Source organism: Phalacrocorax aristotelis, chromosome 2 (genome assembly GCF_949628215.1).
Source record: "Phalacrocorax aristotelis chromosome 2, bGulAri2.1, whole genome shotgun sequence".
Classification (NCBI taxonomy): Eukaryota; Metazoa; Chordata; class Aves; order Suliformes; family Phalacrocoracidae; genus Phalacrocorax; species Phalacrocorax aristotelis.
The window spans coordinates 5166489-5193574 of NC_134277.1; the positions used below are offsets into that span (position 1 = coordinate 5166489).

At 44.1% G+C, this 27086-nt stretch overlaps 1 protein-coding gene across 3 annotated transcripts in view; it reads left to right on the forward strand.

The window, feature by feature from the left end:
- Positions 1 to 27086, forward strand: part of CRHR2 (corticotropin releasing hormone receptor 2) — a 164399-nt gene that overhangs the window by 93498 nt on the left and 43815 nt on the right. For 2 of the 3 annotated variants that reach the window (XM_075082220.1, XM_075082219.1), the window contains 3 exons: positions 2460 to 2545; positions 9736 to 9842; positions 24954 to 25071. In XM_075082220.1, the coding sequence (XP_074938321.1) occupies positions 2460 to 2545; positions 9736 to 9842; positions 24954 to 25071 (311 nt within the window). Of the gene's footprint in view, positions 1 to 2459; positions 2546 to 9735; positions 9843 to 24953; positions 25072 to 27086 lie in introns of those variants that run through there. The other variant, XM_075082221.1, reaches the window with a different exon arrangement.

Sequence of the window (27086 nt, forward strand, 5' to 3'; positions counted from 1 at the left end):
GGTTTTAATGAGCAGGGAAGATGTAGTGCAGGAGTCAGAGGCATCGTGGCCTGATAAGGTGGAATACCTGGTTTGTGATGGTTCACAGCTCTGCCACAGTCCCGCCAGCTCATTTTTAGGAAGTCATGTACACACATCTTGCTTCTGTTTCTGTACCTGTAAAATTAAAATAACAATGAGAAGGGCAGAGGAAGAAGTTAGTGTGGATGGGGGAAGCACCCCTAATACTTGCTTTCTTTTTCAACTAAGACAAACCTTTGAAGAGACCCTTGGGGTCACAGGGGTCTTCTTTCCCTGGTTTTGGCACCAATCTCTCTCACCCATCTTCAAGCTGGTTTGTTTCTGTCAACTTCTCATCTAGAGGGAAGTCAGAAAAAGAACAGTTTTCCTTTCGCATGGATAAATAACTCCTTGATTCAAATACGCCTTTTCTTCTCAGGTGCTTATGTAGGCCCAGTTGGACATTCAAAGTGTCTCATAGTGTTTATTGTGTTTGTGGTCTCCACACCCAAGCTGGAAGGATATGGTGAGGGGAAGGAAGAGTCAGAATTAATAAAACAAGGATTTCTTATGAGTGCCATCCTGAAAGTGGGGTTCGATATCCAGCTGAGCACCCGAACTTCCTGCAGAGTGTCTGAGGAGTCAGATGTTTGCTACAGAGGCTCAAAATCAGCATCCATTCTGCACAGAGAGCTTCAGCCCTGGCCAAAAGGAGGGGGCAAATACAAGGGCTTTCAGGGATGTAACTTGGATCCGACCACCTGAACCCCACTCAGACCTGGTCTCAGAGGAAGGGGATAAAAGATACCCTAAGACATATTTAGCTTGGGATGTTGAATAATAATAAACAGAGCAGTGGGGAAAGAAGTCTCTTCACCCATTTAGACTTCAGAGAAAAAGTGCACAAAAAGAATTGCACGGCAAATGGCAGTGTATACTTGATTCTCCAGTAAGAAAGAGAAGGAAGCATGGGAATTTGTCTGTAAACTAGGACAGAAATGGAAACTGAGGTCCTTAACCTTTAGCACAAGTTTCTATAGTTGACCCAAATGTTACCAGTCATTTTGTTTGATTTTATTTGGCCTTGTCACTCCAAGAAGAAACAGTGAAAAAGTACAAATAGACAATAGCATATGAAATTCAGTGATCTGTATGGGTATGGTGTAATCTGGAGCATCTAGGTGAACTGTTCCGTGTTGCTTTCAGCGTGAAATTTCCTTCTCTGTAGGAGAAAGCACCTTTTCAAAAGTCTGTCTACCTTTTTCAATGGCTGTTGTCAAGAGCACTTTTAGAAACATTCAGTCTGATGCTTTTATTTGACATCTTATTTTCCTGATGGCTCGGTGCTGAACTAGCACTGAATGACCATGGCAAAGGCCCAAGAAGAAATTGGGTAAAGGGCAGCACGAACATCATGAAGAGTTCATTAGAAAGTTGTTTATATGTGTCCTTTGGGGACCTTTCTGAATTTCCTGTTTTATTTTAATTTTCTTGTCTCTAACACATAGTTCAAAATAAGCATGGAAAAAAACCTATTGCTTGGGGTTAGATTTGCTTTTGATGGGTGGAGGAAAGTAGTTTGTACAGCACAACTGCCTAGCTTTCTGTCCTTGTCATGAAAAGGGGTGTTTGCCAGAAATTGGAGGCCCCTCCTCTCCCCCAGTATTACTACTCGCAGTTCCCAAAGCATCTCAGCATGACATTGTAATTGGACATGAAGTCCCTCTGCTTCAGTAAAGTAATTAGTGATTTTTACTCACATTCTGGGAGAACTGGCACCTTGGAAGATCAGAAGTGGTTTCATTTCTGCGGAGGATGGATGAGCACATCCTAACCTATGCGTGTGCGTTTCTGAAATCTGTTCAGAGACATTCCTGTGTGGCCTCCCCAGCCTGCCTGCCCCAGGGTTGGGAGATGTGGTTGTCGTACTCCTTTTTCAGGTTCTTTGCAGCAGTTTTACCAATAATGTTGCATAGGAAAACTCTAGAAAATCAGTATCTCCAGGAATGTTGCTTCTAGTTTGCAGTGGGATAAGTGGGAGGGGAGTAGAGCAATAAGTTTACCATACACATACCGTTCTCCTAGACGGAGCACTAAAGACCTAAGCTTTTCTGCCCATTTCTGAATACATCATTCAACTGCTTTTTAGAAGACTATACTAGCATTAAGCTTTCTCTTGCAACGCTCTTCTCGTACCTCCGCTGTCTTCTGAACCCATATGCTGTAAGAAAACATTATCAATGAGTATCTTTAAATAGTTGTTGTCTCTAGATGTGTTTATGTCCTTTATTTCTCCTCTTGCCTCCTCAGCAGGCTGTTATAGTCCTCACAGGGGTGGGATAAGTTGATTTGCCTTGTGAATAACCTGTTCTGTAACCTTTTCTTAAATCTGTGAAATTGCTAGGCTGTTTAAGTCCAGCACAGAGTGTTCATCTCTCTTTTATTTTGTTCCGTACCAGGAAATGCCTACAGAGAATGCCTGGGCAATGGGACATGGGCTTCCAAGATAAACTACTCTCAGTGCGAGCCTATTCTGGATGACAAGGTCTGTATTTTTCCCTTCATTCTTCTCAATGACATTTCTCAGCATACATGAATGCAAAGCTAAGCTTAAGGTTAACATACTAATTTTGGACTTCTGAGATGGATTCCATTTCTGCCTCTGCAACAAATCCTCTCTGTGAATTCAGGCAAATCATTTATCCTCTCTCAATATCCCCTACTCACATGGTTTTCAATAAAGGATGCTTTATTACACTCCGTCCCTGATGATGTATGTTTATGCAGATCCTTCCCAGCTTTGTTCAGAGTCTACAGCTGCTACAGTAAATGTTAGTAATAACAACAGGAAGTTCGAAAGCTTCTTTGGTACTGAAAAATAAGCTTTCACCAGCTGATTCCACCCTGTACCTATCAGTTCTGAGTTTCATCAACAACTGGCCTTTCCAAATCTCAATGTCATTTTTTCCTTCAGCAAATATGTACAGGGGCAGCATCAGAAAAATACATAAAAAGCAGACTCAGGTCCCAGCTGTCTTTAGAAGACTGAGCCAGTCTTGCGTTATATAAGAAGTTTACAGAATTAAATCTGCATATAGGGTTGCGCTCCTCCAGAAAGGCTGCGAGCAATTATGCAAAGTCCTTTTCTTGTCAAATGTCTCAGCTTTTCTTGGAGGCATCATAGATATTCATCCCCACATAGTTTAAACCTCCAAGCCTTTTGTGCCGTGCTCTCTTTCTCTTCCTCCTGTTCTGAGTGCTGTGGTGGGACACAAGCACACATAAGCTTCGTGCTGTGTCTCTGCTAGGAATGACTTCCCCCTCTAAGAACCAGGGTGGACCCCAGCAGCTCAGGCCTGTTTATGTTTTGGGGTTCATTCCGCTCACCCTGTCACTGGAGTTGTGCCATGCGAGTTGCAGTCATGGAGGAGGAAGGCAAGGTCGCACCTGCTGAGGGCTGCTTGCAGCGCTAATGCGGGATCAGTACTCCGGGACTCTCTGGACTAGTGCTGTACCCAGAACAGTCATGATGTGCTTTGGCTCTGGCCCAGCACCCGTCCTGTAAGATCCATGTTGCTGCTGAATGTGGGCTTTGATGAGTGAATCAGAAGACAGATAACTACACACCAGCTGCTGAGGAGTGCCTACTCTTACCCATCGGCTAGGTAATTTGGTGGTAGCCCACCCCCCCACATCTCCACATGCTAAAGGCCTCTAGAAAGTAAGCAAAAATGTGCCAGTACCTGACTGCCCCCCAGAGGGACTGATACACGTTTGAGGTGGTCTAGCATAGTGGAGAGGCTCCCATGGCAATTTAAGCTGATCTAAGTTGGGACCGCTGAATTTCATTTCAAAATGAAAATGAAAAAGAAAAAGAAAAAGAAAAAGAAAAACTAACTTTTTGCTGGGTCATTTTTCAGATGAATCAGTACCCTAAACCATCTTATTGCATTATTGCAGGAGTGCTGGGACCAGCACAAGCAAGGGGAATGAAAGCATGGCTGGGGCTGAGGAGGACAGCAGACCCTGGTAGCAGGCCATCTCTGTCTGAAATGGATTTGCACCTCTGTGAAACCACCCTCTTAAAAAAGAACAAGATGGGGTGTGTGGAGCAGCCGGGGCTGATCTAGAGAACGGGCAACAGAGATGGGCAAAGACTCTAAATCTTTGATGTGGTTTAGCTGGTGTGGGAAACCTGAGCCGATAGTAGCAGTCTGCTGTACCAGCTCAGGAAAATGCTGCTGTATTTCAGTGACACTCTTCGTGTGTTTGTCTGCATGGCTTGAACAGTTACTGTCTCTGCACGAGCAAATACAGAGGAGTTTTATTTGAAGAGGCTGGAGAAGCGTTGTGACTAGAGGACAGGGTTATTTCCTTCATTCTGTTTTTGCTTCTAAAAACTTTGCAGCTATGGTGATAGCTTAAAACTTCTTAAATAGCATGTTTCTTAAACAGATGAAAATGCAGAAGTTCCCCCACCCTTGTTTGCAAAAGCCTAAAAACTCATTTATTAGGTCTTTAAAGCTTTGCGACAAGCTTTGCGAATATTAATATGTATGCATATTTTTGAAATCTCTACATAATGCTCAGTGTTACAGATGAGCGCTTGGGTTGCTTTGCGATCTCAAAAAAAAAAAAAAAAAGAAAAGAAAAAGAAAAATCCCCACAGATTCCCATAATCCTCCATTTTGATTAAAGGTGAGGTGTAAACACACATGTGGGTCTATTGTTATTTATTGACTGATCCTAGCAAATGCTAAGCATCAGCCAGGAGCTACACCCTGTGTTTCATTATTTATTTTTAATACAGAAAACGCTACTTCCAAGTGTGGCCACTCACAGCCAGACTGCTAAAGAATTACATGGTTTGACTTCAAATACAGTGATTGATACATGGGGCGCGAACAGAACTTTTCGAGATCAACGCTTTGTCCAGTACTTCATGCTTTATGACAGAGTGTTAGTAATGTAGCAAAGGAAATGTTAGGGTTTTTTCATCTGTGGGTCAGTCTTCGGGGGCATAAGCTCCTGTAACACACATTCACTGCATTATCTTAATACATCATTGCTATACTTGTGGTCAAGACTTGTGGCAGTAGCTGATAAAACTGCTCTGGGACTGCTTTGCTCCTAGATTCCCACTTTGGCTGGGATCTAGTCGTCTGCATGTAGTTACGCGGTGAGGTTTAAAATGCTGCAGTGTGCCTCCGTGCATCTGGCAGCTGGGACAGAGGCCTTCTGGCATACCTGTGCCCTTCAGCAGCAGCAACTGGAGTCACCAGCACCAACTAGGAACCACAGAGTCTCCCGAGTGCATCTCATGGGGCACCAGATGCCTGTGTGTGCTTAACTGTTTCTAGCCCTTGCTTCAAATATTGGTTCAGATGATGGGTGGATACCCAAATGTAGGTGTCCTAACGTCAGACTGAATCCCATCCTCTGAACAATCACTTAGCTCCTTCTCCAGGCACAGGAATCAGGTACAGAAATCATTTTGATCCAGCTGGCTGTTTGGTGGCATAATATGTGACAAATTAAAAGCTTCTACTCAGCCGACAAGCTCCTGTGTCAAAGGGACCTTTGCTGCCTCTGGCACAAATTCATGCTCTTGTTAGAAGACAAATGAGAGTCTCAGGCAGCAAAAAATATATCTCAGCCTCCAAAGAGAGCTATAAATTAGGAACTTCGGTCTTGTCTATGTGGCCTATGGCAGCTGGATATGAATTTGGTTCTGCTAATGTTTTGAGGTGGCTTCAAGCTGCGTAGATGAGTTAGCACCATGCTGGGCTTAAGTTAATGTATCCTGCTTAGGGGCGCAGTCACAGCTACCCAGCTTCCAGCTGGCCCAGAACAGGAAGGCAGCGAACTCAGAGACATCTTGGATGACAAAGATATTTCCCAGTTGCTTCTGAAAGTCTTTGGAGAGAAGCTATGGTGTCTTTAAACTGTACTGGTGATGAGATCATCCTAGCAACAGGACGAAATCTAAAGTGACTGAACTGGGAACGGAGTGCAGAGCCTCGCAGGAAGACCCGTCAGGAAGTTCTGTTAGAGGGAGAAAGATCCTTGTCTTCTGAAGAGCTAAGAGTGCTGCCATTGGGTGGTTATTAGTTCAAAACATTAGCTGGTTTGGTTTGGACAGGTTAGCAGTCATGGCCTAGCTAAAGCAAGGGAAAAAGTCCTCTAGGCAGAATGATTCCGTCATTAGCCTGAAATCGGGCTGTGGGGAGCCCAGTGTGCCTTAGATTTGTGAGGCTGGTGCAGGTAAAGACATAAAGCTGTACTTCCTCAGTTTACCTGGTAGAAGCTGGCTGGAAGATAACTCTGCGCTGTCGGATGTAACATGATAGTCAGGCACAAGGTATGGCATGGAAGAGGACCGCAGTGATGTGACCTGCTGTGGTCTGGAGAGCAAGGCTCACAGTGTCCAGACCATCTGCTTTTCTACCTCCTTTCTAATGTAACAACCCTCCACCTAAGCCTGAATAGAATTTAAATCTGCATTTTAGTGGAGTGAAACATCTTCCTGGAAGCAGAGGAATACTGGGTAACCGTAGAAGGTCGTTACCATTTAAAACGTATCAGTCTTCAAGAGGGTGAGACAGAAGAGAGTTATGCAAGTATTTTACATGAGCTGAGCTTTGGCCAGCACGTGACTGATTCTAGGCACGTGTTCTTCAGCCCTGAAGGTGTTGTCTCCAATTCTACCAGAGACACAGATTGCATGTAGGCTGGTGGAAAGTGATCTTGCCGCCCTGACAGCTTAGTTTTTCATAGGCACCGAGGCAGTTCTGTTTTCGATGGTATTTGAATTTGCCTTTAGGAAACCTTGTTAGTGTCAGCAAGAGGAAAAATAAAAGTCGTGCCGTTTTTTCCTTCAGCCTCTGTGCATCAAAGAGGAGCTTATTATGGTGTTTTTCTAAATTATTTTCTTCTGTTTTGAACCATACCTTCTTAAAACTTAAGTGGAGTTGGAACAGTGGTTAGGAGCCAAAGGAGGGAGCTGAAAGGGCAGATTCATAGAGCAGGATCCTTGGCCTGGGAGAAACATTGTCATCTTCTAGAAGATTTCTAGCACTACATGAGCAATTCTGGATGACGCTCTTAGTCATATGGTTTAGTTTTAGGTAGTCCTGCAAGAAGCAGGGAGTTGGGCTCGAGCCTTATGGGTTCCCTCCAACTTGAGATATTCTGTGATTCTATGAATTAAGTGGGAAAGTGAAAAAGCAAGGGAGTTTGCCAGGGCACTAACTGAACAGTACAACATTGCATTTCAGGTAGGCACATCAGTCCAAGTGTGTTTTCCTCCCCTTTAGGTGTCCCTGTGACTTAAGGGTAAATAAAACTCAGAGTGGAATTCAGATCTTGTGGATTTTTCTTTTTCTCCTCAAGGCTATGCAGAAAATGGGCCTCTGCACGGGGAAGTTTATTTTAGGGGATTTTATAATAGACTTAAAAATACCTTACACGGTTGACTTCCGTCCAGAAACAGCACGTTACTCCACGTGCTGAAGATATAGGCAGATTTCATCATGAAAATGATTCCAAGAGGGCATGCTCGCTCTCTGGCAAAGTGCTGGAAGATGCTATCTTCACAGAACAATGGAACAGATTAACTACAGCTGCTGGTTGTAGTTTCATCTGAACATTCATTCACTGACAAATTCCTTTGACTGGAATAAAACATTAAGGGACCGTGTTAGAAAAAATGAAGCAAAGGAAGTTCAACCAAAATTAGAAAGCCAATGCCATTTGTAGGATTTTACTTTTATATTTTTATCACAAGGGAGGAAATTTAGGTGGTTAGTTTTCAAAGGTCTCATTCTTTTGAAGGAGGACATCCCAAAGTGGGGAAAGGTCTACTTAACCTGAAAAGAAACCCATGCCAAAATGAATAAATTAATATATTTATTTCAGGGGGGGTTATTCTTTCAGTAGCAAACCTCTGTCAATTTTTAACCAGCTTCAGTATTTATCTGAATAGTGGTTTTCTACTTCTTCCTATATCCATCAGGCAAAGAGAGGAGATGCTTCTCTTCTCTCTGAAGCCAGCAGCAGCCCACCAATAAAGAATGTTCCAGTTACTTCAACGTCAAATTTTGGTTACATCACTAAATTCACTGATTTAGGTGGGAGAACTTTTGTACTTAGTTCTTTGTTTACAGGAGCAAGAACCTACCAATAATCCCCTCAGCATCCTAGGAAACAAACACTAATACATTAAGTTTCACCGCATAACTTGGGTCGCTGCTAAAACCAACAGGATCTCTGGTTCGTTAGGCTCTCAAAATTGAAAGGACACCAGCAGATTCCAGCTCTTTCTGTTTGCATTGGTTCTGCCCTCAGTCTGAAAAATAAGGATCGTAGCTTGCAAGGAATGTACCTCAGAGAAAAATCTTGCCTGTGTGGAAAGGGGCTATTATTTATTCTTACTGACAACTGATTCATTTTTGTATGTACCCAACCATGTGAGTAGAAAAGTGGCATAATCTGGCTCACTAAGACTATCTAGTTTCCTAATAAAAAATATTTTATAACTTTTGAAACTGAGAAAATGTCTTTTTGGTAGCTTTGTCACCCTAAAATAACAAAGTTTTAAAATAACGTAATAATGAAAATAAGAAATAGTAGAATCATGGAATGGTTTGTGTTGGAAAGGACCTTAAAGATCGTCTAGTTCCAAACCCCCTGCCATGGGCAGGGACACCTTCCACTAGACCAGGTTGCTCAAAGCCCCATCCAACCTGGCCTTGAACACTTCCAGGGACGGGGCATCCACAGCTTCTCTGGCCAACCTGTTCCAGTGTCTCACCACCCCCACAGTGAAGAATTTCTTCCTTATATCAAATCTAAATCTACCTTCTTTCAATTTAAAGCCATTAGCCCTTCTCCTATCACTACATACCCTCATAAAAAGTCCCTCTCCAGCTTTCTTGTAGGCCCCCTTCAGGTACTGGAAGGCTGCTATGAGATCTCCCTAGAGCCCCCTCCTCTCCAGGCTGAACAACCCCAACTCTCAGCCTGTGTTCATAGGAGAGGTGCTCCAGCCCTCAGAACATCTTTGTGGCCTCCCCTGGACTCGCTCCAACAGGGCCACGTCCTTCTTATGTTGGGGGTTCCTGAGCTGGACACAGCACTCCAGGTGGGGTCTCACCAGAGCAGAGCAGAGGGGGAGAATCACCTCCTTCAGCTTGCTGGCCATGCTTCTTTTGGTGTAGCCCAGGATACGGTTGGCTTTCTGGGCTGCAAGCGCACATTGCTGGGTCATGTTGAGCTTCTCATCAACCAACACCCCCAAGATTTTCTCGGCAGGGCTGCTCTCAATCCGCCTCCGCCCAGCCTGTGTTGGCACTGGGGTTGCTCCGACCCATATGCAGGACCTTGCACCTGGCCTTGTTGAACTTCATGAGGTGCGCATGGGCCCAACTCTCAAGCCTGTCAGGGTCCCTCTAGATGGCATCCTGAAGAAACTGCGGGAAAAAAGGTGGAAAAAATTAACTTTTTTGCTGAGATTTGTAAGAAACTATGGATGAATCCCAAACTGAAATGAAACTAAGCCTGTACTTCTGTGTCTGGGCAGCATGTTTGTCTTATACATAGGCATCAGCCCTGGGGCTATTATATCATTTTAAAGTCGAGAAAAGTAATTACTGTTTCCTAAGCTGATTAACTGTTCCTTAATGTCAGTGCTTAGAGAGTCATGCTGATTTAATCATGTTATCTCTTTACCTCCAGAGGAAGTATGCGCTCCATTACAAGATTGCTCTCATCATAAACTACCTGGGGCACTGTATATCAGTAGGGGCCCTTATAGTTGCCTTTATGCTTTTCTTGTGCTTGAGGTGAGTAATCTGTTTGCATGCTTCTAACTTGGTTGGGTGTGTGACACTTACCGGGTTACTCAAGCCCTCTAATAACACTGTCCAGATTGTGTATGGTCTCGAAAAATGGTGATGGCTTTTACACTCCCAAGCATGTTCATGGTTTCATTGACTGATGTATTGGATGAGCTGTAACGGTGGCTTCTGTGCGCAGGACCTAAAGCCTATTTGTATTCAGGAAGAGCACTGTACATGATTTATTGATGGCAGCAAAAAGTTCAGTGAGCACAGAGTGCTTCATTAAGGGAAGCTGGGATTTGAAAGTGTTGACTTGCAAGTTTTGGGGGGCAAGTTTTTATAAGTCAGTGCATGATAACTTAAGGCGTTTTGCATTCCCTGACAGATAATGCCCAGGTCTAGACCAAGGGAGATAGAATGAAATCTTTCCATTTTGCTTTGGGTTAATTTCAATTTTTCTTCCATTACAGAACTCAAAAGTTTTCTTCAATAACATGAGAAACATCTTTAGGGGATCTTTATCCCCACCAGTGCTCTTGAAATGATGAATGCAAATCAATGAAACTACATAGAAACATTTCCCTTCCCCGGTTCAGTGGTACAGAAGGGAGTTTGTCAGGTTAAATGGATATGTCAGTGACAGAAAGTCTGTGGAGAAGAGTTAGGGCTACAGGGAAAAGAGGAAGGGCAGGAGGGAAGGAAACTTAGTGGGAAGTAGTAGGTAGATGTGCATCAGTCATCGCAAGTATGGCATGTACACAGCCTGAGTCACAGGAATATATATAAGAGGAGTGGCCGTGCTGGATATTTCTGTATTATTTGTTGGATCACCTGACTGGTATGTCTGTACCATTTGTGCTGTCTTGACTAGGAGCGTTCAGCCTGAATTTAGAACCAACTACACTAAGTCCTATGCAATGATAATCCTTGAGAAAAATCTTATGCTAGTAGTAGAGGAGAAAAAGGTGGAGGACCCCCACAGGATTACAAAATGATGATTGACAGTGACCTAACTGAAAGAATTACTGCTTTCCTAGAGTGGAGCATCCCTACGAAGTCTTATGCTAAGTCTTCCTCTTGAGCATTCCTAACAAGAGGGTCTTTCTTATTAACAACAGGAGTCGTCTTTTACCCCAGCATCTAGAAACAGAATCATCTATGCTAATGGGAAGGAAAAAAAAGCTTAAAATGTTCAGTGGGAACATTTATGGTGCATCAGTTTAAACTTCCATTTCAAGCTTTTTACTGTGCGCATAATGCTAATTCCCATAGTGCTTGGAGACCTGAATTAATTTACAGTGAATAAAGAATGCAAATTATTCATTGTAGCTATATTCCCTGCTTCAATGCTGAATCTTTTATAAATGCTTGAGTAAATAGCGCAAAAACAATTAGATAATATGGCATAAATGTATCCAGCTTCTAACACAGGAGTGGCCTGGCTGATCTCTTTTAAATTGTTCTTCTGGTATTTAAACTTTGACTTTAAGTTTTAAGCTTTGCAGTCAGCTTCAGCATTAAAAATGACTGCAGCAATTAAGTACTTTCCTGTACATGCTATGAATTAATATAGTCCAGCTTTTCAAATTCCCACTGTATCATGCAAAAAAAAGTCTAGTGTCCAGCCAGTGTTAACCAGCATGAGCTACCCCGGTGTCCGTAGAGTTACACCTGTTTCAGAAGTTCTAAAGATGCTCCAGTGAAGGCAGTCCAGATTCATGTTGCATTGCAGGTTTCCCCTGCACAAATTCTAGATCACGCACATCTTCATCACACTTACCTCTTTAAAGTGTCCCAAGAGCAAATCGGTTTTGATAATGGAGTCCTATTATTTAAGGCTTTTTTTCTGTTTTAGTTTGGATGGAAGAAAGCATCTACTAACTGGGTGAAATGAGGGAGTTTAGATAATTCCAGGCTAAGAAAACAACAGAAGACCCTGAAGGCTGGATCTGATAGCCCCACATCTTGACCCAAAGTAGAAACCCCTGGTGTAGATTTCTAGTATTTCTATTTCATTAGTATCTGTGCCATCCTTCCATGTACCTCACTCATGAGTGCCTGCTGAGAGTGAAGATAGAGGAGACTGTGACGGCTGAAGTTCTACAACTGCTCCATATTTTTATGCTTCTCACCCATCACCTCCTTGATTTTCCTTTGCTCTGTCAGTGCAGGTGGAGTCCCAAAGGCAGTCCCATCTGAAGCGAGAGACGAGCACATCTGCTAGGGGGCTGTGGGATCTCTTACACTGGAGGTTTTAAGAGCAAGTTAAATATCTGGTTGGCGTGGCAAAGAGTATGGCTCTGATGATCAGCTAGTGAGATGGCTTTGTGCTTTTGGAGATGAGCTTTGCCATTGCTGTTGCTGCCTCAGCCCAGGTAGCTGCTGCATTGATCAGAAGCTTAATCCTCAGTTGTGCTGAAGGGGGAAGGGGAAAGAACTGGATCTAGTCCCAGTTCTTTCAAATCTATCCTATGTCATCTTGTCACCAGTTCCTGTCTTCCTCAGTTTCTTACGCAACCCTCTGTCCTCCATTCACAACCCACCCTCCAAGCCAGTAGAAATGTTCTACTGTCCTAAACTGTAAGGAACCATACACCAAAAGATATTCTGAGCTCAAATGTAGCAGCAAGTAATGAAATCATCCGCCATCTGTGTTTCTGTTGCCAGGAGACCCCAATACAACTCTTGTTGGAGGTCTCAGCCAGGAACTCCCTTTTACTGTGAACACCTGTTCCAGCCTTTTCTCCAGTTCCGTCACATATGAACCGATCCTTCTTCCGTGGCTGTGCGATGAAAAATAAGGCAGTAAACATTTCATTTAGCACCTAAATAATAGAAAGTGAAGCCCAACTTATGGGAGAGGCCTTGATTTTTCTTGGCATGCTGACCGCATGGCAATGAGCCACTGAAATAGCTCCTAAAGATCTAAGGATGGTTCCTCAAGATCTAAATGTAGGTGGTCCTAAAAGCATAAGAACCACGCTGTCTTTACAACGCAAAAGAAAACAAGCACACAAACAAAAAGAAATATGCCGAGAAGGAAAAATGAGGGATTTGGGCATTAACCAAATGTGCTGTAGGGCTGCATTGATCTCCGACGAAGGACCTGGAGAGGTTTGCTCCGGGCACTTCACTGGGCATTGTTAAACGTATCTGCACTGCTGTGAGTCTCATAGTCTGTGTGTTCTCATTAATAGTGAAGGTTTGATCCATCCCTCAGGTACACACAGGCAGTTCCTGCTGACACAGCTCTCATCCTCCCACATAATCACATTCGCACACTAGTAAAGCAGAAATTTTCCACAGGAGGAATCCTGCTATCAGAAATACCAACCAAACTGCAGGGGAAGAAAAAGAAAGGCAAAAGAATTAAACCACTTCTTTTGTTCTTTTGAATTGTATTTTTTCTTTTACTGTTGCTGATAATGCAGAAACCCAAATTGCTTTGTCCTGGCTTTTGCCATGGTAGTGTGCTGTTATGCCAGCGTCTGAGGTGGAATAAGAGTCCTTTGTAAAAATCCTGACTTGTTATTAAACAATGTGCTGCCAGCGGCCAGCAGTGACCTGACTGGATTCAATCAGAAGATGTTTTATTTGTGCAGTACTAACCGAAAAAGAAGTACGGGAAGACAGGTATTTGTTCTGGGAAGCATCTGAGTCCCTGCAGAGTTTTGAATCCAATAAAGAAGGATGGCGCTGAAAGGAAGACAGGCTAAAGATTAAAAATGACGTGTCCTTCTGCACTGGTTGCTGAATAAAGGCAGCTTTAAAAAAAACCAAACCCACAAACACTGACATAACATCTTTTGTCACTAGTATGATGGTAACAAAAGCAAACTGAGGGTTTTGAGGAAACCTTTGCTTTCCTGTTGCCCCTAAATTTACCTTTTTCTGTTTCCCCTTTTAAAACATCTGAGTTTATTTTCTCATAGGCCTGAGGCGCTGTCCCCTTTCTTTCTTGTGATTACAGCCAGATTTCCTAAATCTCACATATTTTTTCTCCCAAAAGACTAAAACATTTTTTTCTTGAAATAACACAGTCGCTTTTTTTTTTTCCTTTTTTTTTTTCTTTTTTTTCCACTACCCATCTCCCAGGATTTAGGAGAGGAAGATCTACTGTCCTTTACCCTCCCCCATTCCAAGCTCCTTTGAACTTGATCTTCAGTCTGGTGTGCAGTTGGTGAGACTGCTGCTGCAGGCCTCTGTTAATAAGAATGGAAGAGTTTGATTAAATGATTTGTAGAAACCTGTAAGAAGAAACGTAGAGCATCCCTGCAGAACGGGTTTCATAGAGCAAAGTGATCTGATACCTCTCAGAGCCCAGATACTGAGGATATGTCAAGTGGGTACGCGATCTGCACAATTAATACTGCTCACGCTTAAAAGTCATGTGGTATCTGATGTGATTAGAGCAGAGCAGACTCCAGGTCTGAGGCACAGTACTCCCAGCCATACCTTTCTGTCATGGAGCAAGGGGAAGAGGAGCAAGTCCAGGGCAGAGCATCAACTAACTGAATCCATGAATTCATGTCAGTACTCCATTTCCCCCATCGTCTCCTGGCTTTCCACCTAGCCTAGTTAAGTCTATTCCATCTGCCACTTCAAATAGCAGAGCTTAAATGCTGGTTCAGGCACATGGCTTGTTTTAAACGTCATCATAAATACCAGTAATTGCAGAGCACGTGTTCAGTGGATGCAATGGCTGTAGGTTTGGAGAGAGCACTCTGTCCCACCCTGTAATAGTCCATAGTAAAGTTCTCAAAGCGAGGCAGGAATGGAAAAAGATGGAGCTCTGTAAATAAGCACGTATGCAATGAGATGGTCGTCTTTGAATACAAAACATCTGAAGTGCCTGTACTGCCCCAAATCACGTGAACTGTCTCATCTCGCGAACACAGAAAAAGGACAGAAACAGATTTCCTACTGATTAACCTCAAGGCAATGCCGTTGCTTCCCACTGCCTCTACTCACCCTCCTCTCACATCTCATATCTGTATGACTTGTTCTTTGGACTCTTTATGTAGAGCCAGAGCCTACCTAGCGCAAAAACCACAGAGGAGAACAAAGCCCTCCTGAAGTCCTGGAATAAATACCAGTAATTAAAAGTGTGCCCAGAGAGCTATAGCCTTAAAATGTGGAAGGTTTCATAAGCTGCATCTCAAATAGTGGTATTGTAGCCTAGAAAAATGAAGGCTGACAAGGAGTATTATTGATGCCTATAAATACCTCACTGTTGGATAAACATTAGAAACTGAAGAGCTACTTACAATCAAGGACAATGTCAGTGCAGGAAGGAACAGGTATAGGCGGTTTACAAAGAGACTTGTGAGTGGACACTAGAGGATGATTTCCAACGCACAGAGCAGAGGGGTCCAGGAGCAATGTAATGGAGGAAGAGATTTAACATGGAGTTAAACTACAGTTCCAGGAGTTTATGAAGGACTTCTACTCAATGACTTTCTCGACCTGGGGTTTGGGGGATCAGGAGGCCACTTCCCATCCTGTGCTTGAAACATGTTCTTAGTGGTATATTTCTGTCATTGCCAAGGTTGGAGACGGACGCAAACTTGTTTAAATTCTGGTAGTAGAACCGCTCTGTGTAAGACTAGATCTGTCGCCTGATTAGCTAAAACTTGTCTCTGCTCTGTTCTCATGATGATGATGATGGAATATTTTTGGGAACACTGGAGCCAAGTCTTGCAACACTTCCACAGTTTCAGAGCAAGGAAGAAAGTAAAGTTTGGTCTTCACAGTTTAGATATGAATCATGCTCAGCAGTGCAATTTACTTCAAAAAAGAATATGTCCTGAGTCATCTCTGGAAAGGAGAATCAGAGAAGATTTTTTTCAAGCCTAGGTGTTTAGTTACCCACTACAAATGTACCTGCAGGTGTTCAAGTACTAAACAGTTCAACTTCAGTTTTCATCCAAGGAATCGCACACCTACACCCCTCACTAACTCCACTGTGCTTGTTCAGCGCCCAGCCACCTTCTCTTCTGCCTATTCGAAAAGATAAATACTGCCGCTCCACGTTGCTCTGTCAAGTAAAACACGAGAGAGGTGGCAAATCCCTGATTTGTGTCACTCCTAAGTGGGGCATGTACCATGCTAGCCTGTGGACTGCCTCTGCTTGTTACGGGAGCTGCAGCTTCCTGGGAGAAGTGCCCGCGCGGAACCACTGGAAACGTTTCCGCACGCGCAGTGAGCACCAAGAGGCTAACAAATGTAGACCAAGCACAGGAATGAACGTTCAGAAGGAGCAGGTTATAAATGATCCGATATGGTCTTTCCTGATTTCCTGGCCAAATCCTCAAAAATAATGAAATATTTCACCCTATGTTTTAGTGGAAATAAGGCCAAGGAGAGTGTGGACAGCAGCATCAGTGCCTCAGACTTTCCTCCGTGATTATCCACACGGTATCTGCAAAGCTAGTTAGTTTAATAAACATTGCTAATTGTATAATACTATTAAAAGCAAAACAAAACAAAAAACACACACCCCCCCAAAAAAAAACCCAAACAAAAACCACCCATAACCGCTGAATTCCCTAGCTGGTCCTTTAAATTATTTTTTTCTTTCATTTTTTTTTTTTTTAATAATCCCACAAAAGGATTATGAATGAGGATATGCTGCGCACTCTTACATGTCCCAAGCAGTAGCTCTAAGCCAGGTCAACCACTATCAGCTCTCAGCGTCTGGCTTCTGAAGTCCTGACTCCAGCTGGTGCAATCCAGCTGCGATGGTCACTCTTCGTCGAAAGCACTCGCCCTTCTGCAGCCCGGGCCGATAGCTACCACCTGTGCCAACAGGGCAGTGTCTCAGACAAACCCCAGAGGGCTGCAGCCACGCACCGTGCCCCTGCTGCTCTAAAGCTAGTTTGTGATGGGGTTCCGACGCCTGAGCTGCAAGGTAGCACCTGCGAAACAGATACTTCACAGCCCTGTTTACCGTTTGGTTCAAGAATGGCTGACTACTGACCTCCATTTAGCAAAACAAATTAGAGCAGATTCCTAAACCTTGGCTTTATTTTTTCAACCAGCTGAACCACAAGCACATGCTGTACTAAATAAAGTCATCTGTGTCTGACTTTGTCATTCCTGTGAAAATGCAGAGGAATTTTCTCCAGTGGAAGAGCCGGTTGCACAGTGAAGATTGGAACCATATTCTTAGACTGGAGTATCCAGCGACTGGGTTTCAGTTAGCCCTTATTTAACCACGTCGTTCTCAGGGGCAACATTTCTCTTCGTACACTGACTAGGAGCAACGCACAGGCTGATGTCGTGTCCTTAGTTACCCATGCTGTTCTGTGCCAGCATGCTCGCGGGCCGTTCGCAGGGGGCCATTTTTGACCCCTTTTCACCACGCTAGGCAGCCAGGCAGTGCTGCGCCCAAGCACTGGCGGCGATCGCAGTCAGTCGGGTCCTGCCCTGGGGCTGTTCTTCCTGTGGTCCTGGTCCGTGTTGTGCAGCCTTCCAACCCTAGGCGCATCAGTGCTTGAAGCCTGTGTGTCTAAAGTAAGCGGAATGCCCTGTGCCCTGTGATTAAAAACTGACTTGAAGGCAGGAGAAAGCAGCTTTGGAAAAGACTTAGCAGAGCACAGAAGGTTCCACAGTGGGTTTGGTTTTAGGGTCTATGTGCATCCTAAATGCTAATGGAAGCTGCTGCTTCTCATCTTCACCTGGGCATTTCACCCCTGTCCTGGTAATAAAGCTGTTGTTCTCTTCCAGGGTTTCATTCTTCCCTTACAACCGCCCCTTGCATTTCCTGTGGGAGTATTTATATTTCCCCAGGCAACTCCCACCGAGCAGCTCATTTTCCTTGCCAACCTCTCCAGCTGTTTTTCCCATCTGTAACCACTAGTACCAGAATATATGCAGTGATTGAACACGAGCACGCAGGGGAAACTGTGAGGACCTCAGGGGAGGCCTCCATGTGGATGAAAGCAAATAGGCCACAACAGGCACAGGGCCTGGGAAATAACTTGCTGTTAGGTATTCTTCCCACTCCATGCCATTTATGGCTTCTCCATGAGCTTTGCCCTAGAAAAGACTAGAGGGGGAAAAATATTTTTGTAAAGTATTGTCCATGATTGTCCTTCCTGCTTGTTGAACAGTCATGGAAGGGGAAGGACTCCAGCAGAGCACTCTCAGATATCTCCTGCTAACTGTTTTCAGACAGACTTTGGGACAGCTGTCTTAATTGAACATCATTATTAATGGAGTACTACATGAATTAATAGAAGGTTTCCAAGCTTCTTTAATAAAGTTATCATTTGCAATTATTTCCAGGCAGATGATTCAACTAATTCAGCTAGCTTTCGACCATGCTGGCATATTATTACAATTGCTAATGTTAATTGTTTGTGTCATGCTTTGAATCAGAAAGTAGTAGCTCTGCACATCCCAGAGGAAAAATACTGCCGTATGAATAGATTGAGGAGAAAAATAAAATCAACAAGAGAAAGGCTACTTTGAGTTTTACCAGGGCTATTTTAGAAACCCTTTTATAGATCTGCATTTCCGAATCAGTGAGGCCACCTTTACAGGAGGAGTTGATCAGATTTTCTGCCTTCTCAGGTCTCAGCATTTCCTAAGTCAAAAGAATGGATTTCCTAATTCTCTGCTTTCTGTATCCAACCATACAATTAAGGTCATTTGATGGAAATAATTAGCAGAGTGTGCTTTCTCTGCCAACAATCAGAAACTCTTTCTGCCCACCTCTGACACAGGCTGCAGCCAACTGCTGGAGAATTTTGCTTTTTATTCACTTGCTGCTATTGTTCTTAACGTGGAAGCCCAGTTACGACACCCCCCCACCAAGTGGTTCAGGATGCCGGTGGTATGATATTGAGTCAGGGAATGACACTGGGCTTGATACATGGGCTGTTCTCAAATCAGATAAAGAGGACACTATGTGTAATTTCCCAACATACACCTGGCTTTTGATTTACTAAATAGGAAGGCCAAAGAGAATATGTTTGCTTTCACCTTAATTGGTTCTTTGTGTCTAACCTGCTGCAACACTAATGCTCTTACAGGGGTCTCTGTGTGTGTGGTGAGGGCATCTTATCTGGTTTTGACCAGCACATCCAGAGACATACTCTGTGACTCTCAACTCACTGGAACACACCCATTTTCCCGTACCATTGTCCCCAAATTCCTGTAAATATAAAACAAGGTACTTCATAACTCAGTCTCCTGTGAAAATACCCTGTCGCTTACTACACTCTTCTATCCAAATCCTCACATCACGAGCCTTGAGGCAAGTGGCTCTACTCCAAACAACGAGTCCTGGCAAAAAGTCCTGCCTGCCTGACAGGAGGACACCTCTGCCCAGACCCGCGGGAGGAGCGGCACAGCCGCAGGACTCCTGTGCGGCAGGCCCTCAGCAGAAACTCTTGCCGTGTCAGAAGCGGTCGTCTTCACTCTATGGGGAGTTCACTCAATAGGGGCCAAAGCACTGGTTCTTAAGAAATCATGAGGAGCCAATAAACCCTTTCACTTACAGAACCAAGATGCTTCCAGTGGCAGTATCTTTTCTTCCTCCAAGTCAGAAACTTTAAGTCCTTCTTTTCTCTCCTTTTCAAGGAAGTCCTTTTCCCTCTGCTTCCTCCTTCCCTCGGTGTAACATGCACCACTTGCATGTGCCGGTCTGACACTATGTGCTATATTTCAGGGGGATATTTCAGGTCCAAAATCTGGTGTCGGGTACAGCCAGAAGTGAAATTTCTGCAAGAACTGTGCTACTTCGGGAGCACATGTGGGAGGTACACTACCAACCACTCCTCCCAGCCTGCTCCCGCAGCCCCACGGGACTAGCAGTTTCCTGCTGTCCAGTTCCAGGCTGCTCTTTCTATCCCTCCTCTCTGCAACTCCCAAAGGGAATGTAGCTGTGAGGAAATGCCTCCTCATCCAGCCCTTGGGAGGGGACAGGCAAGCAGAGAAGAGGAACCAACATAGACAAATGTATTTTACCATGAATAACAGCTTATGAGCTCTTTATTCCGTCATGTTAGTAGAATAAGCTGTGGCCTGACCCCAACGAACATAAACCACAGAAGGAGTTCAGTGACTCCTGTGAGGAGTTGGGACCACCAACGGGGTGATCTAATGTCATTAAATGTGGTCTCTGAATCAGGAATATCTTAAAACCTCTGACTGCCAGAAGCAAGGAGGTAAGGGCAAGGAACAACTAACGGTCCACCTCCCCCGTTTCCCAAGCTGTTTTACTGATCAGCAGTGGAGACTGAGTCAGCCTACATGACTCATTGGTCTGAGTGAATATGAAAGATGTTATGTCCTTATGTCGTGGCCTCAATCTTTAAGTCTGTTCTGACTGAATTGCTACAACTTCTTATTTCTTCCGTCCTTGGACCCGTGCACCAGGGAAGAGTTAGTAAAAGAGTCGAGCCAAGGCCTTGACCAACACTTTTTGTCTGAAAAAGATCAGGGCAGGAAGCAAATACAGGAAAAGCTTCTTTAATGGAAGTTGGTAGCCTCGGTCCATGGTATCTTGTGGTGTGCCTGACTCTTTGCCCTCCCAAGAAGGTAGCTCTCTGCTGCCTGTGCTCTCATTCTCCTGATGTCGTCCCTGCCACAGTCTCCAAATTGCCATATCTCCCTCCTGAGGTAAGAATAACCTCAAATTTCTTAGCGTAGTGAGGGAATGCATTCATGCCAATCGCTGTGACTGTAGGAAAGCTCTATTCACAAACTTATAATACAGCACAACGTGTTTCAAATTCTACCCCCTCCTATCTACAATGTGATGTGAATTCCTTTCCGGTGCTGCCTGTGAGGACAGTTATTGTTGTTTCTGGAGCACAGGGTTGCTTACTTTTTCACTCCACAGAGTGAACTCAATAATTAATCAAAGAGAAAGGAACTGTGGAGCTCATTGTTATAAAAGACTGTTATGACTGTTTAACAAGTTTTCCAAAAGGGACAGGTCATTTTCATGAATAACAGGAGTATTTAAATTTCATTAAGCCTCATAAATTTAAGATAGCTTCATCTACCGAGAGACAGGAAAATGCCCATGGAGAAAAAATTACCTCTGTAAGTATTATGTGTTTCTTCCTCAGGCTTTGAGATGAGTGAGTGTGACAAGGTCGGCTTTGTCCCTTCACCAAACATTAGCTGTGCTGCAGGTCTCCTGTTACTCACTAGCTCTGTTGCCCAGTCTGGGACATGTCCTTCAGTCACTGTTCCACCTCAGACTCCGCTCTGGCTACACAGATAATCTTTATGCACAGGGTTAGCTCCCGAGCCCGGCAGAACAGTCTCGGGTGAATAGTGCCTGAAATGCAGGGACCCTCATCTCAGTCAGTATCCCTCCAGATGCTTTACCCACACTAAATAATGATAATAACATTCACCAGCAGTGCCTGTAAATGAGAGCAGCTTTCACGGGTGGCTGGCAAGAGATCTTTCCCTGGCTACATCAGTTGACTTAGCTGCTATGCCCTGCAGCTTCCACATACGACGTTAACCCCGCTGTTTCTCCCTTCCTGGTATGAACCTCACACAGTTATTTCTCAGGCTTTTCCTGCCCTTGGCTATGAATTGCATTACTGCCACTGTGATTTGTGTACTAGTAGTAGTTAGGAGACAGAAACAAACAGAATCCATGTGCTCTGGGCTGTCTACAAACAAAAACAAATTTAGAGTCTCCAGATGGGACTCTTACTAAAAGAAAAAGAAGGGGAAAAATAAAAAAGGGGAAAGGCTAAAACCGTTCTGTGCCTGGGGTCACGTCACTGCCTGAGCCATTGAGAAACTCTGTGGCACTTTGAGACATGTGTTTCTCAGCCTGTCTTTACTGCTCTTTCCATTAAAACCCTAACTGCTGTTTGCACCAGCAGAGAGTAGTGGCCCAGACATCACAAAAGCAAATCCTGCCTCTCACCTGTTTGTGCTGCGTTGCCAAAGCAGCAGTGTGGTGGGGAACGTGACCAGGGAGAGGCTGCAGCTGGAAAAGCAAAACGCTTGCTCAACAGCCTCTTCTTCATTGCTCTGTTGGCCACAAAGAAATGAAGCTCTTTAGCAGGTGAAAGCATCTACTTACCATCCATGCCACACACGGAGTGTCTCAGAAAGGGAACGAGGCCATGGTACAAGGTTCCTGATACCCAAAGTATGGCTTTTGCTAAAGGTAGTGGGATGTGAGAGCCAACTGTCCCTGTTGCACGTCGAAAGCATTTGACAAGGCTTCAGACCTCATTTTGGTAAATTCCAGCTGCTGGTCACATTTATACTTTAGTTAACTTTACACCAGGAACACATCCCTCAGCACATGCGGTTTTTGTAAACAAGGAGAGCTTTGATCATACTTATCTGTAGAGCCTGGGAGTTCCCAGCATAGACCAGACCCCCTTGCTCCAGATCCTGAACACACACATCACTTACAGTTTGCTTCTGTCCCAAGCATGTTACAATCCAAACACGAGTCAATGGCTAGATGCAGACAGGTGAGCAAGGAAGACAAAAGAGTATGACCAAGAAGTAGGAGGGCAAAGATCATGCAGCCAGTAGATGCTGAGGTTGTCTTTATATTCCAAGCCACGGAAGAGAATGTGATTTTGATGACTAGGATCCTACTGGGGTGAAAAGCTTGTAGGAACTGATCCCAAAAGTTTACAAATATTTGTTTGACCCTATTTGCCTCCACGGCTGATGTCCTGCTTTAAGTCTTCTGGGATTAAGGTTTCTTCCAGCCAGATGTAGTGATGTTCCAGTATATGGGATGATTAAACTGCATCTAAATGGAGGTATGCAGCAAGGATATTTTTTTTCCCCACTCCTTTATCTTCTCTTTGTCAAGAAATACATTCAGGTGGCAAGTGTGCTGGATCTGTTTTGTTGTTAGAGCTCTCAAAAGCAATTAATTTCATGCCCGTAACACTATAGTTTGACCTGAATTTCCTCAGTTTCTAGTCCCCTGCCTCCCTCTCCCCCTAGAAGCAATGTTTCAAACTCATTCCTTAATCTGCTAATCCTTCACCTGAAGGGACTGAATAAAACATCTACAAAACAGCAGCCACAGGACATTTATGTGCAGAGCAATCACCAGAGAACAGACCTTAATAGCATGTTTCAAAGTCTGTCTGGAGCCAGATGGGTTCCTGGGGTTCAACGTGAAAGGCAGTAGGTGTTGGTTGCCTGGTTTCTTTGAAATCCTAACCATGAACCTTTGCCTTTTGTTAGCAGTGAAATTTTCAGAGAGAGTCGTGTCTCTGACATGTCCCCTGCCAGCACAGGTTGCGCTGAGAGCAATGCTTTGGGGTTTTGTAGCCTAAATGAAAGTGAATGGATCTGAGCAGCTGGAGAATTGTTTTCCAAATTGACTCCAGTCAGGAGTCACTGAGGCGCTCAAAACCAAATACTAATTTCATACCTGGAGCCTGAGTTGTTAAATTCAGAAGCTATTCTGACATTGACTTAGTAGGGTTTTACCTCTGACGTCTTTCTGCAAGTTGCAGTTTCTCATATTGGGAGGTCTTCTGTTTGTTTTTTTACCGGATTGCTGTGAAATCTTTGAGAGATTTGTGAGGCTGAAGCACGTAACAGAATTGCTTCTGGCCCTCAAACTGTCTAACTGAGTCCTAGGACAAGTGCAATAAGTGTTTTAAGATAACAAAATAATGTTTGTTATTAAGAAGGCTGGCTTGTTTGGCATGCAAAAGGCCTGAGGCAAAGTTGGTTACTGGATTGTGCCTTCTCTTTTTGCTGGCAGTGGGATGAGCTACAGTCAGCTACAGCTGAGCAGGTCTGAGACCACCGCTTTCTGTGTTTTGTCTGATGTTATTTGACAGCTTCCTTTGCAAGCGGGGAGACTGACATGGCAAACGCAGAATCCTGACCTGACGATCCTGGGAAATGCACTGGCTGTGTGAACCCCTGCGGAAGTGATTTCAGTAACTGGGGTGTTGTGTGTTTAGCTGAGAAACAATCACATAATTGCAAAACTGCAGCTTGGCACTCACCTTCCTTTACCATTTCACAAAGAATGAGAAGACAGAGGATCTTGTCTCAGATGACCGAATGAGTAACTGACTTTCTAGCTGCAGTGACACCTCGGTCGCTGGCATCAGCAGCGTGCCCTGGCTGCCTCCTGCAGCCGTTGTCAGCCGCAAGCACTATTTAAGATGTCCCCTCTTTTGTTTTATGGCACTGTGTCCCAACTCATTGTAGCTCATATTTTACATTGCTTCTGAAAGGAGGCTGGGAAAGGACTAAAAACACAGTTAAGTATTCTCCTGGTTAAGGAGAATACACAGCTCTGCCGTAAGAAAGCTTGGTACAGCCAGCTGGGCTTGGGATGGAAACCAGGCAGTCCGTGCTCTCCTATCACATTAATGGGTCTGAAAACTTTGAATTTCACATACGCGAGCCAGTTCAAGAGACCAACTGAATGCAACCTATTCCAGTTTTGCCACTCCAGAGCAGATATTTGTCACCAAATCGCCTTCTTTGGAGAGTGCAACAGACTCCAGTGCAGCCTTGTGGTTTAGGGGCTTATCAGTTCTAGCTGACATTATAATAGAGTTGAGGGGATGGGGTGGAGGGGAGCAAAACTGATAACCGAGGATGAAATGACCATTTGAATATTTGAGCTCTTCCAGTAGATCCTATTTCACTTGCTTGAACAGATTATTGTCAAAGGGACCTCCGCATGTTATCAACACAAGTTGTTGTACGTGGCTTTGTAAAAGTTACGCTGTGTGGTCTTTGGAAGAAAGGCACAGAGCAAGGAAAAGAAGCACAGATCTTGCCGGTTGCTCTTTTATATTTATGTCATTTATTTGTGACGTGACTACACTGCAAAATCCAAGTTTTGTCTTTGGCACTGGCTGTGCGATTTACCCTGGGAGCCAGAGAATGGGACCAGACCCAGACATGCTTGCTGGTAAAGATATAAGCTACAAACAGCCTCACAGACTGTTATTGCTGACCCATTGGACAGCCGATGCTCCTGTAAGAGAGGTAAAGGAGGGGGATAAACCATGAGGAATTTTGCAAGTGAACAGAATTAGGTTTATTTTATATAGTCATTAGTGTGTTATGTGTATATAGTCACTATATATGATGATTTAAATGTATTTCCCTGTTTAGGAGTATCAGATGCCTGCGGAATATTATCCACTGGAACCTGATCACCACATTCATCCTGAGGAATGTGATGTGGTTTCTGCTTCAAATGATAGATCACAACATACATGAAAGCAATGAAGTAAGTGCTTGGAGGTAGCATGTCTCTGCCATGTAGTTTGGGGGCAGGCAGGGATGCTGAATTTGTTTGACTGATATTTTATACACTGTAAGATACAGTATTTTGCGAGACACTAAATGTGGTTTCTTTAACATTTTTGTCAGAGCATCCTGCAGTGGTGTGCACTTGGTGCGGGGAAGGCATTCGTTCCAGAGGGCAGCACCTCCATGAACAGGGTACAGAAATAATTAACTAGGCTGTTGAAGCTGAGTCAGCTGCTTTGCCTGATGACAGTGGGCACCTTGCTGTCTTCAGTCGGACTCCCAAGGAAATAAGAAACAGGGCATGAAACAGTACAATTTTTGCTTGTGTGCTGGCCTTGAGGATGAAGGTCTGGGATATCTGCTGCTGCACCCAGCAGCAACTCCCTGTCACTGAAAGCGATGGCTCATTCCTCCAGGGACCCAAACGCTTCACTCCTGCTGCATCTTTTGCACTGGCTCTGTTCCTCTTCTTGATCACCTGGGGAGGACTGAACCCTTGGAGGTTGACCTCGCTAAACTGGTGGAGAACTGACCTAGCCAGCAATAAAGCAAGGAAGAGATTTTTGTTGGCATAGTGATCTAAGTCAGCTTCCTGATGGGTGACTGAGAGTCAGAGCCAGTTCAAGGGACCGGACAGATCCACACAATAAAACATGGGAAGGCGGAAGGGGGAAAGAAGTAGGGCAGCTTCTCTGCTTGGCATTGAGCACTCTTGAGAAATGCAGGGTGTCACCATGCTCCCATTTCTCTTACTTTCCATGTAATTTCATATTCATTCAAGTAACTCCCAACTGCAGACCCTTGTTTGAGTGAGGACATTGAATCAGTCCCTGTGTAAGTGTTGTAATCATAGAATGATAGAATCGTTAAGGTTGGAAAAGACCCTTAAGATCATCGAGTCCAACCGCTAACCTATCACTGCCAAGCCCACCACTAAACCATATTCTCAAGCACCACGTCTGCCCTTCTTTTAAATACCCCCAGGGATGGAGGCTCCACCACCTCCCTGGGCAGCCTGTTCCAATGCTTGACAACCCTTTCGGTGAAGAAGCTTTTCCTAATATCCAACCTTAACTTCCCCTGGCGCAGCTTGAGGCCATTTCCTCTCGTCCTATCGCTTGTTACTGGGGAAAAGAGACCGACCCCCGCCTCGCTACAACCTCCTTTCAGGTGGTTGTAGAGAGCTATAAGGTCTCCCCTCATCATCCTCCTGTTTGGTCACCAAGCAGCTCCAATAATACAAGGATTTTGGAGTCGATTAAAAGCATCCACTCCAAAAGAAAAAACATTTATCGGGATTTTCTTGGGGAACAGTTCTTTTGGATAGTCCCTTGGTAGAGGTTTTTACTGTTCTTGTTCCCATTGTAATATTCTTGTAGTGGAATATTCTCCTTTTATGGGGGTCCCCTGATATTTACCTCCATAATCCAGAAGATACTTAACAGTGTGCTGCAAACACACATGCACACACATACACATACACACCTTCTTCAATACTCTTGCTCTATGGAAAACAGGTGGACTGAAGCACGTATGGAATATGAGCTGCATCCCTAGCTGGTATCAGTCAGTGTGGCTCCACTCACATAATAACTGGCTCTGTAGAAATTGAAAACCACCCCAGCAGCCTGGGTATCCATTCATTTTAATGTCAGCTGGGCACTCGTCATCCTTGGTTAACTTTTCAAATGTAAGATTTGACATCTGAACTTTACTCCCATATTCTGGGAAAACAAATAGAAAAGTCAGTAGTACCTAGATAAAGAAGTCTAAGATTCTAAGTTTTTTGAGACATCTATGCAAACTCTATTATTATTTAAGCAGATGCTCCTTTGAGAAGGTGTGGCTTCTATTCATTCACTGTTTGCTTTGTCTGTGTTTCTGACAGTTTCAGACTACAGAAAATGGTGGTGTATGAGCTTTATTGTTGACAGTTTCATGCTGTGTGATTTACTCTCATGAGTAAATCTGCAAATGTTAATGCAGATTTTT